This window comes from Microcaecilia unicolor, chromosome 3, assembly GCF_901765095.1.
Source record: "Microcaecilia unicolor chromosome 3, aMicUni1.1, whole genome shotgun sequence".
NCBI lineage: Eukaryota > Metazoa > Chordata > Amphibia > Gymnophiona > Siphonopidae > Microcaecilia > Microcaecilia unicolor.
Genome location: NC_044033.1, coordinates 450,411,265 through 450,431,199, shown reverse-complemented (window position 1 = coordinate 450,431,199; position 19,935 = coordinate 450,411,265). Strand labels below are relative to the sequence as shown.

The 19,935-nt window shown below is 43.2% G+C and overlaps 1 protein-coding gene across 1 annotated transcript in view; it reads right to left on the bottom strand.

The window, feature by feature from the left end:
* Positions 1–13,530, bottom strand: part of DLGAP2 (DLG associated protein 2) — a 360,498-nt gene extending 346,968 nt beyond the window's left edge. The window contains exon 1 of the mRNA XM_030195606.1: positions 12,514–13,530. Within this exon, the coding sequence (XP_030051466.1) occupies positions 12,514–13,515 (1,002 nt within the window). The 5' untranslated portion in view covers positions 13,516–13,530. The remainder of the gene's footprint in view (positions 1–12,513) is intronic.
* Between the last annotated feature and the right edge of the window lie 6,405 nt (positions 13,531–19,935).

The window sequence follows — 19,935 nt, the reverse complement described above, 5'->3', positions numbered from 1 at the left end:
GTTGGGAGACACAAATGTTAGAAAGGTAGGTTTTAAGATGTATTATTTATATTTATTGATCACTTCTTATCACAGCCCCACATAATGAAGATGATATGCTATAACTGATTAAGATACATTTGCAGTCTCATAGAGTAGTGCAATAATGTTTTCATTGTCCTAACATTTTCCAATGAAGTTTCATGCTTTGGGTCCTTTTTATCAAACTGTGGTAAAAAGTGGCCTTAGCGCGTGCTTACATGGGTCATTCCCGCACGCTAAGGCCATTTTTACTGCATGGGTAAAATGGCTGAATTTCCACTTTTTTTCTATTAATGGACACAGGCTAATTTTCCCGTCAGTATGTGGCCATTAGTGCATGAGCCCCTTCTGCCACCTATTATGCAGGCGATAAGGGCTCTAGAGGCCGCCCAAATTTCATTTTGGGTTATGGTGCTGAAAATGACTCATAAGCATTATGATTTCGGTTTTGGCCAAAAGGCTATGGCCATGGTTTCGGTTTTAGCCGAAACTTACCATGTGTTTTAGATGTTTTACCATGTGTCCTATTTGTCGCCCTTCCTCCCTCTCCCCTCTGAACAGGAATTGCCTTTCCCTCCTGCCCACCTGTAGGTACTCCCCCCCCACTCTGGCTTCTCTTACAATCCTTGGTGGTCTAGGGGTGTAGCCTGGACAAGAGTGATCCCCAGTTGCTTCTGCCATTCTGGCTGTGCTCTCAAAATGGTTGCCATCACCTTCAGTGGCAATCTCACCACACTGCCACAAAAGGTCACGGCAGCCATTTTTGAGAGTACAGCTTACATGGGCAAGAATAACTGGGGATCACGCCTGCCCTGACTACACCACTAGACCACAAGGGATTATAAGGTATTCTGGAGAGGGGGGGAAGCTACTCTTTGCATTCGTGTGTGTGTGTGTTATGATCTTGCATAATAGTTTATATGGTAAATAGAGCACTCCAAATAAATGCTTTTCATGCAAAAGTTTAGCAAAAATTTAAGTCTGTAAATGTGGGATGGTAAGCTCCTTAGGAATTAGCTTTTCTGTGGAGAATGACATTAGCTCCAAATGTGGGGCAACGTCAGCCTTTGTAAAAAGCACTGTAGCTTTTAGTTTCAGTTTTCATTAACTGATGTCCATGTATACAAAGGCTATTTTGCTTGGAGGTAAAATATGATATTTCATTATTTAAATGATTATATATATTCTGGCTTGGATACCATTTGGGTGATTCTATAGAATTTCTAGGCTCTGTTGTGTATAATAAAGATGCATCATTTTAATTAAATGTATGGCGTGCAGAATAGCATGGAGACGGGGACTCATGGTAACCGAGGGGATGGGTATGGAGACAGATCCCAAAGGGACTAGGCAGGGACAGGGACAACCTTTGTCCCTGTGTCATTCTCTATTTTGAAGGTTGTTAATTAATTGGACAGTTATTTATGTTCAAGTGATGCAGATGACAATGTTTTGATTTTTTGGAAAAACAAAGCAAAAGTGCTGGCCACAACTGGAAAACTTTGCATGGGGAATCCTGAGCATTTCTGCTACCAGCACATCTTCTGAGAAGACATTTTCTATTGCAGGAAGGACTGTGGAAAACAGGAAAGCTAGATTGAATCCTGAGATTGTTGATGACTTATTATTCATCCACAGATTAAAATATCATAACAGTGCTTCGTAGGACATATTTCTCCCCCGTTAGGGCATACAGAGCAGGTTGTGTTTTGTACTCCTGGACATTTTAACAGGGTAGTTTAAGGTTCCTTGGGGTAGTAGAAGTCAGCTATTGTTGGAAATGGAAGGGTAGAGGGTGGTGGTGGTGATGGTGGGGTTATTATAGTTGCTCGTTGTTATTATTGCGTTTTTAATAGTGATTAATAAACAACAGTTACACAGAATATTGTTCCTTTTTATATTTTAATAAAAAGATTTAAATATAAAATCATAAGTGTTTGAGGCTTCTGCAGGTGAGGACAGAGCCCATGGGAACAGTGTGGGCACCAGGCAGGGATAGGGATGGAACGGGGACAGGGCCTGCATGGTCAAGGTAGGCAAAGGTCAATAGAGAATCCACAAAGCGTGGAGAACTCAAAGAAGACCCACGGATACTTTGTAAAACAAAGTTTGTTTGTTTGTTTTTTTTACAGGGTAGGCAAAGGGACAGAGCCCGCAGGAATGGGGTAGGGATGGGGACAAAATTTGTCCGCATGTCAGTCTCTAGTGCAGAAGCTAGATTCTATGAGAAAGGAACCTGCAGTGATTGTTTTCAAGCACAAGTACTGGTCAGCTTATATTGTTAGTAAGGAAATGATATTACAAAGAAATTATGTTTATATATTAGAAAATAATTTGAGAAATGTATTGCTCTTGTTTGTAATTTTTCAGAGCATATAGTCCTCATATTCAGTATCCTTGGTTTACCGTCCACTGTACTAACCACTAGAGTACTCCTCTGTTCTAAATTTGAGTGGGATTTGAACCTATTCCCCTTGGTTTACAGTCCTCCTCGCATTCAGTAACATCAATGTGCTTATTATGAATTGTGCATCAGGCTGATAAAATGTCTGCAGTGTGGACCAGTGTATGGACCAGCGGCGTAGCAAGGGTGGGGCGGTCCGCCCCAGGTGCACGCCGCCAGGGGGAGCTTGATGTGCCGGGGAGGGGGGGTGTCATGCTGCACCCTGGGGGGACGGATGCCACTGCACCCGGGGAGGGGGGGTGCGCAGCGGCGATCTGCCCCAGGTGGCAGCCGACCTAGGATCGCCACTGGTCTGGACTCCTTTACCCAGTTTTAGGGCCCTGTTTCCTAAGGAGCGTTAGTGTTTTTAGCGCACGTTAACCATGTAAGAGCCTATAGGGAGGCATGTACATGGTTGATGTAAGTACATGCTTCACGCGGGTTAAAAATGTTAACGAGCCTATAATGCTGCTTAGTAAACAGGGCCCTTAGTAAGAATCTATATCATCCTTGTTCTTAATTTTATAACTAAATACAAAATGGGACAAATCCCAATGCTACTTTCTCTTGTTACTTGTGCATGATTTGGGTAAGCATAAAAAGCTGGTAATCATGATTTTTTTTTAACACATTCTCACAACGTTCCTGTCTCAGAGGATATTTAACTACATCTGCATTGAGTCGGGAACCTAAACGTGCCAGGCTTGTTGAGAAGACCTTGTTAAAATGGCTCTCCCAGCCTGTGCTTTCAGTTCTTGGGACTGGAGGGTAATAATCTCCTGTGGGTTTAGCAGAAGGCTGCTGACTGCATGTTCTGACAATCCCCAGTGGGTCTCAATGGGTGGTGGATAAGTGGAATGCCGTCCCGCGGGAGGTGGTGCAGATGAAAATGGTAATGGAATTCAAACATGCGTGGGATAAACACAAAGGAATCCTGTTTAGAAAGAATGGTTCCGCAGAATCTTAGCGGAGATTGGGTGGCGACGCCGGTAATTGGGAAACAAAATGGGAGCCTGATTGTGACTGAATAGATAGGGTTGGGCTGGAGTGTAAATTTTAAGGGGCTTCGACGTTAGCTTCAGAACTTAGTACAAGAACAGTGCTGGGTAGACTTCTACGGTCTGTGCCCCAGTGGCGTAGCCACAGGTGGGCCTGGGTGGGCCAGGGCCCACCTATTTATGGCTCAGGCCCACCCAACAGTAGCACATGGTGGGAATCCCAAGCACCGCCAGCTGAAGATTTCCCCCTGATGGTAATGAAAATGCTACTCTCCACAACACCGGCACCTGTGCATGCTCAGTTTCCAGTGCATGCCTGCTGCCAAGGTGGAAAGAAGCTTTTTCCCACCAGCTGAGATAATTTGTTTTTTTTTTTTTTTTTTTTTGGGGGGGGGGGGGGGAGAGAGAACACTTGGTGCCCACCCAATTCTTGCCTAGGCCCACCCAGAATCTGTTGTCTGGCTACGCCCCTGCTGTGCCCTGAGAAAGGCAAGGACAAATCAAACTCAGGTATACATATAAAGTATATTGTTGGGCAGACTGGATGGACCATACAAGTCTTTATCTGCCGTCATTTACTATGTTACCACGTTATCTATTGTTTCACATTCACACAACCAAACTTTAGTTTTCAGCTGAAACCAGGCAATAACTTTTGACTGCAGTTCCAGTTTTGGTCGAAACAGAAAAAGACAGTTTCGGTTGGCCTCTAAAGGGCTAACCATGTGCAAATAGGTTAGCGCACGGCAGTGTAGCTGCGCTAACCGATTAGCACGGAACATCCTTACTCCCTGCCCTTAGACTCGCTTCCAGCACTAAAATATAAAATATATGTTTTAGAGAGTGGGTAGTGCACACAGATGCGAAAATTACCACAGGATGCTTGAGTGCTCCACGCAGTAAAGTATTTTAAGCTGCAGTAAGCTTACTAAAAGGACCCCTATATGTTTATACTAATGTTGAAGAATCACTAATATTGCATTCTGGCTTCAGAAAGAATACCCTGATGGAGCTCCTGTGACTAACATTGTCATAGTGTAGGTGTAAGGGAGGCTTGCTATTGTAACTGACTTGTAAATGACAAGAAGCCGGAGGCTATCTTTAGCACAGTAATACTATTTTAGTCATGGTGATTCATGTACAATTAATGTGGTTAGGCTGATTGTTCAATGTTGCACCATGACATGGTCAGAGACACTAGAATTCTGCTCAAAACAGATGTTATATAATGTTGCACACTGCCAAAGGAGAACTCAGAAAGCTTCCTGAAGTGCAGATTTCAATCTTTTCTTTTCTGGAGAACAGGATGACTGCTAGGTACCAGTAAACAATGCAAGGTATTCATTTGATTTCTTGTATTGGTTTTGCTTTTTTTTCCTTTATTTGTTTGCACTTGGAGGGCCCCTTTTACGAAGCTGTGACAAAAGGGGGCCTGCGCTGGCGTCAGAGCGTGTTTTTTAACATGCCTTTTACTGCAGCGGGCAAAAGGCAGGTCTTTCTTTTTTTTTCAGGAAATGGCCGTGCGGAAAGTGAAGCACTTGACGCGTGGCCATTTCAGGGGAGAGCAATTACTGCCACACATTGATGTGGTGGTAAGGGCTCCTGCGCTAATCCGGCTGTAACTTGGCAGTGCACAGCACTGCCCAATTACCACCAGGTACACACCGGTGATACAAGAATAAAATATTTTTGTAGCACCAGATACGTTGCACGCTGAGGGTGGGAACTACTGCCAGGCTGCTGCGGTAGCCCGGAAGTACTTCCCTTTAAGCGAGCGGTAAGTCCGCATTGGGCTTACCGCCACTTTGTAAAAGGGGCCCATAGTTTATTGAGATTTGCTGTACTGCCAAAACTAACTGGCAGATATAGGTGGTGTACAATAAAATCAAAGTTATCAGAAATCAGAAAAGAACTGCAATATTCGATAGGAAAGTAACCAGTATACAGGATGATGAGAATAGAAAGGATTAACCACATTGAGTAGAAAAAGAGGAATTGGGGGGGGGGTGGTGGTGGTTAAAAGCAGAGAACAATTAAGGATGGTAGAAAGGAGCAGTGGGTAGGAAATAATGCTGGGGGGGGGGGGGGGTACTGCATTCGGCCCTATAGCAGCTATACACCAGATGAACCAAAGGCCTGGACAAAGAACCAGGCTTTCAGACCAGCTTTAAAAATCTTGAGTGAAGGTTCTGTGCAGAGATGCAAATGGAGTGAATTCCATTGGAAGGGAGCAGCAAGAAGAAAATGCAATGTCTTGTTGACTCTAATTGTGCTGAATTGGGACCAGGTAAGACTAGGCATTGGTCATTCATGGAACAGAGAAGATGAACCAGTGAATATGGAATGGTGAGGGAGGATAAGTATTCTGGGAGTCCTAGCCTATGAGGGGCATAATCGAACGTCGCCAGCGATCTATGTTGGCGGTGGTGCTACAGCTGACTGGAACCGTATTATCGAAAAAGATGGCCGGCTATCTTTTTTTCCGATAATACGATTTAGCCCAGCCAAATGCCACAGTTCGCCGGGTTTGAGATGGCCGGTTTTGTTTTTCAGGGATAATGGAAAAAAATGCCGACCATCTCAAACCCGGCGAAATCCAAGGCATTTGGTCATTGGAGGAGCCAGCATTTGTAGTGCACTGGTCCCCCTCACATGCCAGGACACCAACTGGGCACCCTAGGAGTCAGTGCGGTGGACTTCAGAAAAAGCTCCCACATGCATAGCTCTCTAACTTTGAGTGCTGAGCCCCCCAACCCCCCCCCAAAACCCACTACCCACAAATGTACAACACTACCATAGCTCTTAGGGGTGAAGGGGGCAACTACATGTGGGTACAGTGGGTTTTGGAGGGCTCCCATTACCAGCACAAGTGTTACAGGTAGGGGGGGATGGGCCTGGGTCCGCCTGCCTTAAGTGCACTGCGGTACCCACTAAAAGTGCTCCAGGGACCTGCATACACGCAAGCCTCTAGGACTTGTTGCTGCTGTATAACCTTGGCACACCAGTTGACACCTGAAGACTAATCTCTTTGAAAAAGTCCTTTACTTGAATAAGCACGTTTACTCACAGTTACAGCAGATCAGAGGTTGTGCCCCACTGGCAAAGAGTCTCCCTGGTACTGAGATTAGCAGTAGGTCAGAGCTGGCAGAATGGTGTACAATGCCCTCTTTCAGCCACATTCAAGGTAATAACTAAGTTCTCTAACGTGGGTAACACATGAAAGGGATCTAAAACTGGCTTACAAAAATGGCCACTACCTCATGGACTACCGGAAACAAAACAGGACACACTCTGACCCAGTTAGTAGGGGGAAAAGCACCATGGGAGTAGAGCCCACTACCCTACACCCTCTACAATGCATTGCTGATGTGACTCTGCAGTACACCTAACAGAAAAGGTGTCACACTCACCCGAGAGCCACATCACAGCCAGGGAAAGGCTGTCAGAGGATACAATACATTCTGCTATCATGGAGGTGGGTACGGCATTTGAAGCTGGCATACAGGCAAAAAAGGTTTTTAGTTTTATTTGTTTAGTATGGGAGGGGGTTGTGTCCACTGGGGGAGTATGGGGAGGTCATCCCCCATTCCCTCCAGTGGTCATCTGGTGAGTTGAGGCACCTTTTTGAGGCTTGGTCGTGAAAATAAAGGAACAAATAAACCCGGCGAAATACTGCTTAACGCCACTTTTTTTTCACATTATCGGCGAAAGCTGGCCATCTGGTAGCCACGCCCATGCCCGCCCATGTCCCGCCTTCGCTTCGCCGCCGATTTGCCCCTTTGAACTTTCGGCGGTGAGGCGATGGAAAAGCGGCGATGCTGTCAAAAAAGCAGCTTTCGATCATACCGATTTCGCCGCTTTTCCGAGATCGCCGTCACAATTTATGTCGGGAAATGGCCGGCGATCACTTTCGAAAATAAGCCTGTATGTGTCTTATAAGTGAGTGTAATCAGTTGAAAGATAATGTTCTCTTGGATGGGAAGCCAGTGATACTTGATACTGTTGGAACAATGGGGAAACATGGTCTCCACTGTGTTCTGTAGGGATTGTAGTTGCTTAATGGTGGTCTGGGTGCAACCAAGGTAAACAATATTACAATAGTCCAATCTTGAAGTCAGAAGTGCTAGGATCAGTGAATGGAAAACAGATTAACTGAAGTATGACATACTGCACGTAGTTGACGAAGGATGAAGATATTTGATTTACAGATATTGGTGACTTGGGGTACAAATGTGAGACATGAATTGAAGATTATTTCTAGATAGCAGAATAACTCCACTGGCTGAATGGTGGAGCCAAAGAAGTTCAGAGGGACAGACGGAATCAAGAGACCCATTGTGAACCAGCATGCTAGAGTTTTGTCTTTGTTCAGTCCGAGTCTATGGTCAGTGAGCCATCTTGAAATAAGTTCCAAGCAATTCTAAAGCAGTGAAAGTGAGGGACTAGTGGGGGAAAGTAACATAATGTCATAAGTATAAAAATGGAATGATATGCCAGTAGCTTGGAACAGAATTGCAGGAGGCTGAGAAGCAGGTTAAAGAGAAGAGGTGAATGAACTGATCCCTGAGGAACCCCACTTAGCTCATGTCTTTTCATTGGAAGATCAAGGTGAATTATATTCAGGTACAAGAGGTACTACCATAGCCCCAGAAGGCTTACAATCTAAGGGACCAATTTATTAAAGTGCTGAACAACAGAGCATTTGTGTGGAGTTTTGCCTCAGGAAAACTACCATGATATTCAGTACTCATATATGAGCAGTTACAAAAAAGGCAAAATGGTGATTATCATGATATCACCATTTTGAATATCATGGTAGTTACAAAAAAGGCAAAATAATTAAACAATATTAAGGGAAGAGAGAAAAAGGAGACCCAAAAATGGATAGAAGAAACAATCTTCCCGAAAATAGCTGAAAGGCACCAAAAAAGCTCTGATCGGGCGTGTGAAGAGACACCGAAAAAAACACAGCCTCTCTTCACTGCGGTAAAAAAAGAACTGCGGCTGGGGCGGGAAGGCACTCGTGCATGCATGGTGGAGCATGTCTCGTGCTTCACAAAGCTCTGTTTTGAACTTATTAGAAACTGTGGACTGGGCAATGCGGCACCGCGTTACCCATTTGTGAGAATAAATAGGGCTGCTTGTCCTTGGAGAATAGCACTTATGCGCATGATTGGTGGCAGTAATTGATATTTACACACATAGGTGCTTTTCTATAACACATGTTCCAAAATTGCTTAGCGCTTGATCAGGAGGGGTTGTAAATGGGTCAGAATATGAGCGGGGCATGGACTGTCTCTGAGTTAAGTGTGTATTCAGGGCACATTTAGGTGCCAACAGTACAACTGCTATTGACTTGGTGTAACTGTTGGCAATAATTGTAGGTGCACCAATGCCAACTTACGCTAGTATTCTTTAACAGCATCTTGGTGCCAAGATGCCATTATAGAATTGGTACTAGCCACATGGAATTGGAGTGACCGAAATCTCATCACCAATTTATCGAATTGTCCTTTAAGATTGTAAGCCCTCTGAGGACAGGAAAATACCTATTGTACCTAAATGTAGCTTGCCTTGACCTACCACTGAAAGAGGCATGAGCTAAATCAAAAATTTCTCCCTTGCAAAACAAATATATCAACTTCATATTATTACATAAAAACGGGAAATGATTCTTTATAAACAATTTCCATGTGTTGGTATTAGTTCCTTATTGTACGATTTTTTTAAATCTCTGGTAACAGCTACTAACCTCTGGATTCTATAAATGGTGTGCACGTTTCCATGCGAAGACTTGTATGCCATTCTGAGCTGCATATGTAACTAAATTGGCTAATGAGCCAACTAGCGCCAATACTTGGGTGCTAACAATCAATTATTGGCAATAATTGGCAACAATTTGGATTTGTGTGTGCATCTTGCTACACGCTATTCTATAAAGATCCTCATGCAAATGTTTTGTCCAGTGCTTTTTTTGTGCCGGTACGCAACGGTACGGCGTACCGGCACCTTTTTTTTTTTGCTCCCCCCGCCCCGTGAGTCCATGTCCCGCACGCAGTGCCAGCCCCTATTTCCGGCCGCTGCTGCTTCTCTTGTTGAGCAGCAGCGGCCGCTACACAAAGAAAAAGATTTTTTAAAAAATTCAAACCTGGCTGAAATGCGGCACCCCGACACTGTAGACAGCCATTAGGCATTGGCTGTTGCCCCGCAGCCACTCCTCCTCTTGCCTCTACGTCACTGCGCTCCTCCGGGGTCTTCCTCCAGGGGCAGTGACGTAGAGGCAAGAGGAGGAGCGGCTGCGGGGCAACAGCCAATGCCTAATGGCTGTCTACAGTGCCGGGGTGCCGCGTTTCAGCCAGGTTTCAATTTTTTTAACTTTTTCTTTGTGTAGCGGAAGCAGCAGCGGCCGGAAATAGGGGCTGGTGCCGCGTGCGTCGCGACTTCACGCCGTTCGCGGGAAACTTGGCAGGGAGAGGGAAACCAACAGAGGGAAGGATTGGGGAGAGAGAAAAAGAGGGAACCCAACAGAGGGAAGGATTGGGGAGAAAGAGGGAAAACAACAGAGGGAAGGATTGGGGAGAGAGAAAAAGAGGGAAAACAACAGAGGGAAGGATTGGGGAGAGAGAGAAAGAGGGAAACCAACAGAGGGAAGGATTGGGGAGAAAGAGGGAAACCAACAGAGGGAAGGATTGGGGAGAGAGAAAAAGAGGGAAAACAACAGAGGGAAGGATTGGGGAGAGAGAGAAAGAGGGAAACCAACAGAGGGAAGGATTGGGGAGAGAGAGAAAGAGGGAAAACAACAGAGGGAAGGATTGGGGAGAGAGAAAACGAGGGAAAACAACAGAGGGAAGGATTGGGGAGAGAGAGAAAGAGGGAAACCAACAGAGGGAAGGATTGGGGAGAGAGAAAAAGAGGGAAACCAACAGAGGGAAGGATTGGGGAGAGAGAAAAAGAGGGAAACCAACAGAGGGAAGGATTGGGGAGAGAGAGAAAGAGTGAAAACAACAGAGGGAAGGATTGGGGAGAAAGAGGGAAACCAACAGAGGGAAGGATTGGGGAGAGAGAAAAAGAGGGAAAACAACAGAGGGATGGATTGGGGCGAGAGAAAAAGAGGGAAAACAACAGAGGGAAGGATTGGGGGGAGAGAGAGAGGGAAAACAACAGAGGGAAGGATTGGGGAGAGAGGGAAAACAACAGGAGAGGGAAAACAACAGAGGGAAGGATTGGGGAGAGAGAGAGGAAAACAGATGGAAGGATGGGGAGAGAGAGGGAAAACAGATGGAAGGATTGGGGAGAGAGGGGAAAAACAGATGGAAGGATTGGGGAGAGAGGGGAAAACAGATGGAAGGATGGGGAGAGAGAGGGAAAAACACAGATGGAAGGATTGGGGAGAGAGGGAAAAACAGATGGAAGGATGGGGAAAGAGAGGGAAAACAGATGGAAGGATGGGGAAAGAGAGAGGGAAAACAGATGGAAGGATGGGGAGAGAGAGAGGGGGAAAACAGATGGAAGGATGGGGAGAGAGAGAGGGAAAACAAAAAGATGGGGAGAGAAAGAGGGAAGACGCTGGATGGAAGAATGCAGAAAGAAATAGGGGAGACACTGGAAGGATGGGGAGAGAAAGCAGAGCTGCTGGATGGAAAAGGGGAATAGAGAAAGACTGGAGAATAAGAGAAAGGGCATGGGGAGAACAAGGGTGAGGAAAAGATGAAAAGCCACAGGTAGATGAAGGAAATTAAAGAATGGATAGTAAGAATGAATTAAATCTGGACTGAGAGAGCCTGAAAAAATATTGAAGAAAGCAAAGAAAAAGGAGACAAAAATGACAAATGGCACAGAAGAGTTAAGCGACTGGGACCAATATGGAAAGAAAAACAGTCACCAGACAACAAAGGTAGAAAAAAAATCATTTTATTTTCATTTTAGTGTTTGTAATATGTCCAATTTGAGAATTTACATTGGCTGTCTTATTTTGCACTGGGTATACTGGAGCTGTAAGAGCTTACAGAGATTATTTATAATGAAAAAAATCACGTTATTTTTTCTCCTATAGTACTGTAATATTTTCAATGATGTCTGTTTATATGTGCCATGGCTAGTGTAGGGGGTGTGGTTAATGTGGGTGTGGCTATCAGGGGTGGAGCCATATGTGGTGACCCCGCCCATAATGAGTACCGGCACCTTTTTTTCTACAAAAAAAGCACTGGTTTTGTCACACAACTCAAAAGAGGGCATGGCCGTAGGAGAGGCATGGTTAGTTCAGGGGTGTTCATGCATGCAGCATTACTGAATGCCAGGGATCTGCACCTAAATTATGCACCAGGATTTACACTAGGTTTCAGTTGGTATATATCCTCACACCCAAAGTTTGGTGCACCCAACTCAGAGCACAATTTATAGAATAGTGCTTCACGATTTTTTTTGGTAGCAAGTTTTGAGTGTCATTTATAGAATCTAGTTCTTCAGTGCAATATCCTTACTGCATCAAGGATATACTTCATCTTAATTTTGTATCAAATACAGGTCCCCATTTTTAGACATCATTATTGTACTATATGGTTATTGTGGACTCCTGAGGAAGGCTTGTGCCGAAACATGACTCGTGTCGAGAGCCATTTGCAAATTTGTACAATAAAGAGCAGCTGTATATGGACTATCTGATTGTTTGTCTGGTACTTCCTAATGTATTTTGTTGCTATTTGTGCTTTGTGGGCTTCCTTTGGATTTATCGTTTTGCTTATTTGGACATACCCATGTCTCACCCATACTTCACCTATAAGTACAATCCCATGAAGTTACACGCTACCTTAAAGAATCTGCTTTCCTGTGCATTTACACATGCCGCATTTAGAGAATTGCCCTTCAATATTTGAATAAATGTTGCCAAATGGCAGAGTAGAAGGAAGGGAATGAAAATTACATAAGACAGTCTTATTAAAGTTTTCTTCAATTAGTATGCACTATATTTACAAAACCACATTTAGAACTCTTTTGATACATATATAATATTATTTCAAACCTGGCATACTATAGTAAATAATGCATTCTTACCTGAAGGTAATGGCATGGTCTCAGAGAAGGTTTCATTTCCTGATGTACCAAAGGCTTATCCAGGTTAAGTGATGACTTGCGATAGGCTTCTTTAGCCTGGCTTACTGTAAGCGTAGACCAGGAACTTCTTTTCATGTATTTACCTTCAGGGGTCAATGAAAGCCCTTCACAAGCTGAACATTTCACATCATTGTTACTTTTGGAAGTCTTTAGAGAGAGATCTCCAAAGTGCCCCTGAAGAGCTTCAGGATAGCAGTGGGAAATATGATCTACATGATGCCTGTTCATTACACTAGGTGTTCGATAAGTGCTATCACTGTCCAGATTGTCATCAGAGCTCCACCAACCAGTCATCCCAGTTCTATGTTTACTGTCTGGTTTTCGATCCTTGCTTTTACTCCTTTTGCTATGTTTGGAATGATGACCATGATGGTGCTCATCCCCGCGACTTTCCCCTTTAGTACCATTGACATTGCTTTTAGATGAGCCTTCCAAGGAGTGTGATTTGGTAAAAAGTTTCTGAACAGAATGAACAAGGTGACGTATTCTCCCTGGGCTCTCGTTGCGTTGTTCTGTTGCTGCGGAGGTCCTCTGATATTGCAATGTATGAAATCCATCCCTGTGCAGAGGAAGTTGCTTTTCAAATTGATCTAAAAGATTAGCAGGAATTCGGTTTATCTTACTGCTAGTATGTGACACAGCACAGTCATCTCTCGTGTCATAATGCGTACTGTAGTGCATCCTGGGAAAAGTGCTACTTGACATGTGATCACTCATCATCACGGGCATCATCATGCATTCTGAATGAATGGAGCTCCGAGGAGAGCACCGATGGTGGTCCATTTGGCAGCTCTCTGTTGGGCTGAGTAAATATGATTGCCTGGGCTCCTGCCCATGATGAATGTGGTCATGGGTATGTTCACAATCCTCAGAGGATGTTAAGCCACAAGTATGACCTGAGCATAGCTGCGGTTGATTGCGACTACCGGATAATCCTTTCATGTTCCTTAGGGAAGGAGAGTATCTTTCTTCATCGAAATGCTGGGAAGGTGACCATGAGTACTGCTGGTCTGATAAAAGAAAAATCAAATATCACTAAACAGTTAAGAATAACCTTAACTTTATAAATGGCAGTATAGTAAAAAAATAAATCACTCGACCAATAATGACAGATACATTGTTCATTTTTTAAAATCATGACATATGAAGTCAACTAGAATCAAAAGAATGAATGTGAATTTAATAGTATATTACCCACTCCCCACATTTACAGTGAAAATTACCTAAATATAGAAAATCATTCTTTAAAAGCTCAAAATGTAACAGCGTAAAAGAGTTGCATATGGATTTACATAATTAACGTAATGTAAATCTATTTTTGAAGCAAAACATAAAACATCTGATTAGTACAATGTATTATATTTATAAATGTGTGAAAATTGCAAAGTTGTTTCGAGTTTAAATGACATGTTCTTGATCATCTTTATCATGAAACACTATCAGGCTTATTTTCGAAAGAGAAGGGCGCCCATCTTTCGACACAAATTGGGAGATGGGCGTCCTTCTCCCAGGGTCGCCCAAATTGGCATAATCGAAAGCCGATTTTGGGCGTCCTCAACTGCTTTCCATCGTGGGGATGACCAAAGTTCACGAGGGTGTGTCGGAAGCATAGCGAAGGTGGGACTGGGGTGTGCCTAACACATGGGCATCCTTGACCGATAATGGAAAAAAGAAGGGCGTCCCTGATAAGCACTTGGGCGACTTTACTTGGTCCACTTTTTCTTATGACCAAGCTTCAAAAATGTGCCCGAACGGACCAGATTACCACCGGAGGGAATCAAGGATGACCTCCCCTTACTCCCCCAGTGGTCACTAACCCCCTCACACCATCAAAAAAACTTTTAAAATATTTTTTCCAGCCTCAAATATCATACCCAGCCCCCTGACAGCAGTATGCAGGTCCCTGGAGCAGCTTTAGTGGGTGCAGTGCACTTTAGGCAGGCGGACCCAGGCCCATCCCCCCCTACCTGTTACACTTGTGGTGGTAAATGTGAGCCCTTCAAAACCCACCACAAACCCACTATACCCACATGTAGGTGCCCCCCCTTCATCCTTTAGGGCTATGGTAGTGGTGTACAGTTATGGGGAGTGGGTTTTGGGGGGGGGGAGTTGGGGGCTCAGCACCCAAGATAAGGGAACTATGCACCTGGGAGCAATTTCTGAAGTCCACTACAGTGCCCCCTAGGGTGCCCAGTTGGTGTACTGGCATGTCAGGTGGACCAGTGCACTATGAATGCTGGCTCCTCCCATGACCAAATGGCTTGGATTTGGTCGTTTCTGAGATGGACGTCCTCGGTTTCCATTATCGCCGAAAATTGGGGATGACCATCTCTAAGGACGAACACCTCTAAGGTCAACCTAAATTTTGAGATTTGGGTGTCCCCAACCGTATTATCGAAACAAAAGATGGACACCCATCTTGTTTCAATAATACGGGTTTCACCGCCCCTTCGCCGGGACGTCCTGCGAGGATGTCCTCAGGAAAACTTGGGTGCCCCTTTCGATTATGCCCCTCCATGTAATCCAATTTATGCCGAAGACTTTAAAATTAGTAAAAAATATCTACTCCATTTATCTTGTTATTTTAACTCATTAAGTAATGTAGACATCTTATTTTCTCACAGAGACATCAAGGCAAGTTCTCACATTCACTCAGTGACACCTTATTAAACATACAAACATAGACCATGACAGATAATGACTGTAAGATACATGTAGTTTATTTATCCTCCCTGCTGCAATATTGCAGAGGCAACCGTACTTCCACATTTATCTTCATTTCCTTGTGATTAAAGATTGTTCATGTTTATCCTATTCTTTCTTAAACTACAGCATAATAGTGAGACTATCAAGCTCATTTCCAAAAGAGAAAAACGTCCAAAAAGTGACAAAAGTCTGCATTTGAACATTTTTCTCACAAAAACATCCAAGTCAGTATTTTCAAAACCTCTTTTTAGAAGTTTTTCTCTGAAGTCCATCAGAAGTCCTTCCAAATCTCAAGGGGGCGTTTCAGAGGCATGTTTAGGGCGGAATTTCGGCGTTTCTAAGACTTAGACATTTTTCAGCCATAATGGAACAAAACAAAAATGTCCAGGACTAAAACGACATTTTGAGCTAGACCTGTTTTTATAAAAAATAGCTGTAGTGGGAATTGAACCCAGTACCTCAAGATCAAAGTCCACTGCACTAACCACTAAGCTACTCCTCCACTCCACACAAAAAGGTGCCCTTGCTCCCCCAGTGGTCAATAACCCCCTCTCACCTCCCCCCCCCCCCCCCAAATGTGATTAAAAATATTATTTGCCAGCCTCTGTTATACTCAGGTCCATTAGAATAGCATGCAGGTCCCTGGAGTAGTCTAGTAGTGATGCAGTGCACTGCAGAGAGGTGGACCCAGGCTTCTACCACTTCCTAGCTGTTACACTTGTGGAGGAAACTTTGAGTCCTCCAAAACCCACCAGAAATCCACTGTACCCACATATTGGTGCTCCCTTCATTTGTAAGGGCTATGGTAGTGGTGTACAGTTGGGGGTAGTGGGTTTTGGAGGGCTCAGCAGACAAGGTAAGAGAGCAATGGTGAGATGTGTACCTGGGAACATTTTATAAAGTCCACTGCAGTGTCCCCAAGGATTCTCTATTGCTTTCCTGGGACGTCACTTTTCCACCATTCTACCTGATGCCAAGCTTTCTATTTTTTTAAAAAACATCTGAGCCTTGTGTTTATTGTTTATCAGTAGATTTGGCCTTTGAATTCAGATCTATAGATAAAAAGGAGGTCTCATTACATATATCTAAATACCAGAGTGCTATTTTTCCATACTTCATAGCAAGAGTGTATTTCCTGAATTAACTGTCCCAATACAACTGAAGCTTTTACCTCCTCAGTGCATGTAAATTGTTTCATCCCTGTGTGGTTTCTCTGATTCCCTGTGAGGCTTTCTTTCTAACCAAAGCTTTCACCACACTCAGAACATGTAAATGGTTTTACTCCTGTGTGTATTTTTTGTGTATTGTGAGGTTTACCTTTTGACCAAAGCTTTTACCACACTTTATACATGCAAATGGTTTCTCTCCTGTGTGGACTTTGCTATGCACTTTGAGATTTACATTACAACCAAAACTTTTACCACACTTAGAACACTATTGTGGATTTTCTTGTGTATTTTGTACATTTTAAATTTGGATGTTTTTTTTGCTTGAAAATGGACCAAAAAATAAAATGTCCAAATTACAAAACATTTTTCCAAACAGCATTTTCAAAAGGAAAAGAGAGACTTTTTTTTGTAGAAAATGACTCTCTTTCCTGTTTTGATTTTGGACGTTTTACAAAAACGTCCAAATTCAGACTTAGAAGTCATATCCAAAAATCCCCCTCATGCACTTGACTTGTCAAAGGTTACAAGGAGCTGCAGTGGGAATAGAACCCATGTTGCCAGGATCAAAGCCTGCTGCACTAACCATTAAGTCACTCCTCCTATATTTTGGATGGTTTTTGTTGAAAATGGACCAAAAAATAAAACGTCCAAATCACAAAACGTTTTTCCAAACAGTATTTTCAAAAGGGAAAATAATTTTTTTTGTTGTTGAAGATGACCTACTTTTCTGTTCTGACTTTGGACGTTTTTTTCTAAAACGTCCAAATTCAGACTTTGACGTCATATCGAAAATGCCCCTCCACACCATTTATCTACTAAATTTTGTCTGAGGCTATAGGATAATTTTAAAACATTATATCCACACGTTTTCCATGTAGAAATTACTTTTTATAAATTTGCCCAGTTTATATGTGCTTAAACTAGGTTTATCTGACAGGAACAGGGATGAAGAAAGTTTGGACTCACACACATACCTTATAAAGAAGATAATGTATTTGCATAAAATAGACTAGGAAAGTTGTACATACCAAAGTGCAGGTGTAAATGAGTGTGTGAGTACTTCCATATGGCTCCAGAAAAAGGGGGACAGATTGAGCGAGTCTGGGTTTTACTTCCATTGCGTTCAATGGAAGTAAAATCCAGACTGGCTTAATCTGTCCTCTTTTTTCTTGAGCCATATGGTGATAGTATCAGGGCTGGTTTAACCATTGGACCAGATGAGGCTCTGGCCCAGTGTGCTGACGATTTAAGGGCACAAAATACCCAGATTTTGACCTCACCTGGTCTACAGGTTAAACCTTTTCTTCCCGCCCCCGACAGTCTCTCCCCTTTTTTCTTTCCCCTTCCCAATGAGTCTGGCACTGCTCCCTCACCTCTCTTTCCTGTGGTCCTGTAAAGGTTACATTGGTTGCTGGTGGCAGCAGCAGGGGAATAACAGGCTGCCTTCATCCAGCCCCTGGGTCTTACCTCTGCCACATCCTGCCTCCTCTGATGCAATTTCCTGTGGGCGGGATGTGGCGGAGGGAAGACCCAGAAGCTGGCTGAAGGCAGCCTGTCATGCTGCTGCTGATGGTGACCAACATAAACTTTACAGAGGAGAGAGGTGAGGGAGCAGTGTCAGATCCGCAGGGAAGGGGATAGAGGAGGGAGAGAAAATGGATTGGGGGTAAGGGAGAGATGCCGAACATGCAGGGGGGAGGAGGGAGGGGAAGTAATATGGACACCACTATCCCTTGAGCCAGCCCTGGGTAGTATGCACATACTTTCCCTTAGAAAACTGGTACAACTTAAGCACATACACCATAGATCCGTTGTAAGGAGGCTTGAAATAACACATGATCAGTTACAACGTGGTCGGAGCTTGGACCACAGCGGTGATAAACATGACTCTCCACCTCCACCACCAAAGCTTACATTGGCTTTAGTGGCCATGGATACTGTTCATAAATGGCTGCAATTGGAAAATGTGGGTATGATTCATATTCTTCATTTAAAATTAATTACTGAAATTGCAAATCGGAAGAAACGAGAAGCAACAAAACAGTTGACTTTAGACTCATTTACTAAAGCAGGATGTTAATTTTGGCCTGTGTTTTCTGTGTTGTTACCAAATTCATTTTTAATGTGCGGACACAATGTTTAATAAAGTCCACCTGATTTATCAATGAAACGTGCAGCCTTTTACTGAACTGGGGTGCGGGTGCCAGTGTGGGTATAACAGACCCGATATAATGCGGACTCACAACGCAATGTTACAACTGTGTTATATTGGGTCTATGGTGTACTTGTCTCACAAGTTAGGTGGCTGGTTATAATATTACACTCTATGGGGACAGTTTTATAAAGGGTACTAAAGCTAGCACCTAGATTATTTGGGTGCCTAAGTTAGAATTCTATAACATTTATGCACCTAATCTGTTATAGAATACTAGTCTAAGTCAGCAATTTGGTGCCACCACTTCTGCCTGCTCTTTGGCAGGTGGCCAAACTGCTGTTCTTAAATGCAGCAGTTTTGTGCCTAACAGTATTCAATAAAGCGTGCTGTGAAATAGTTGGAATGCTCATGACCTGCTCATGCCCCTTCAGTGTGAACACTCCTTTGCAGTTAATAATAATAATAATAATAATAATAATAATAATAATAATATCTAGGCTTGTATCCCACTTACACATTGCAGTTCAAAGTGAGTAGCACAATATTAAGTCAGTTCAAATACAGAGCTCTACTGTGATAAATCCTACTGAAATAAACGCTTGATCTCTGATTTCACATTGCTTCTTTTATTATTTGTTATGTTAAAACTCAATGTCCATTATTTGTGTTCAGCCAAATAATTAATTTTCATTTTTTGTATTCAGCTGAATAGTAAAATATGATATTCGGTACAAATCAAATTATTAGCAAATATAAAAAACACAAAGGGCTAGATTCTATATATAGTGCTTTAAAAAAATCATCATTGAAAATATCCACTTAAGTGATATTCTATAAGCCATGCTTAAAATTTGGTGCAGTTTATAGAATTAACGCTTAAGTGATCAGGTCACGTGTAAATTTAGGCACCGCTATTTTTACCAATGAAAACATGGTGAAAATGCCCACACCTAAATTTACATGTGATGCACCATTATTCTGTAATATGCGCATAACTCAAAATCACGTCCCCAATCTGCCCCAAAAAGCCCATGACCTTCTCATTTCATGCCCCCTTTTCGGGACTGTGCATAAATTTTAGGTGTGGATCCCATGCCTGAATTTACGTGTTAGTCCCAACTAAATCTAATTAGTGCCAATAATTGCTTGTTAAAAGCCAGTTATTGGCACTAATTAGCTCATTAGTCTATTAAATTGCATATGCAGATTGGGAATGTGCCTAAATTTGCGTGTGCGATTTTTGGTGACCTTTATAGAATCGGGGGGGGGGGGGGGGGGGAGGGATGTGCTTTTTTTCCTGTTCATTTTTGTTTGTTAATGACATGAGCTATC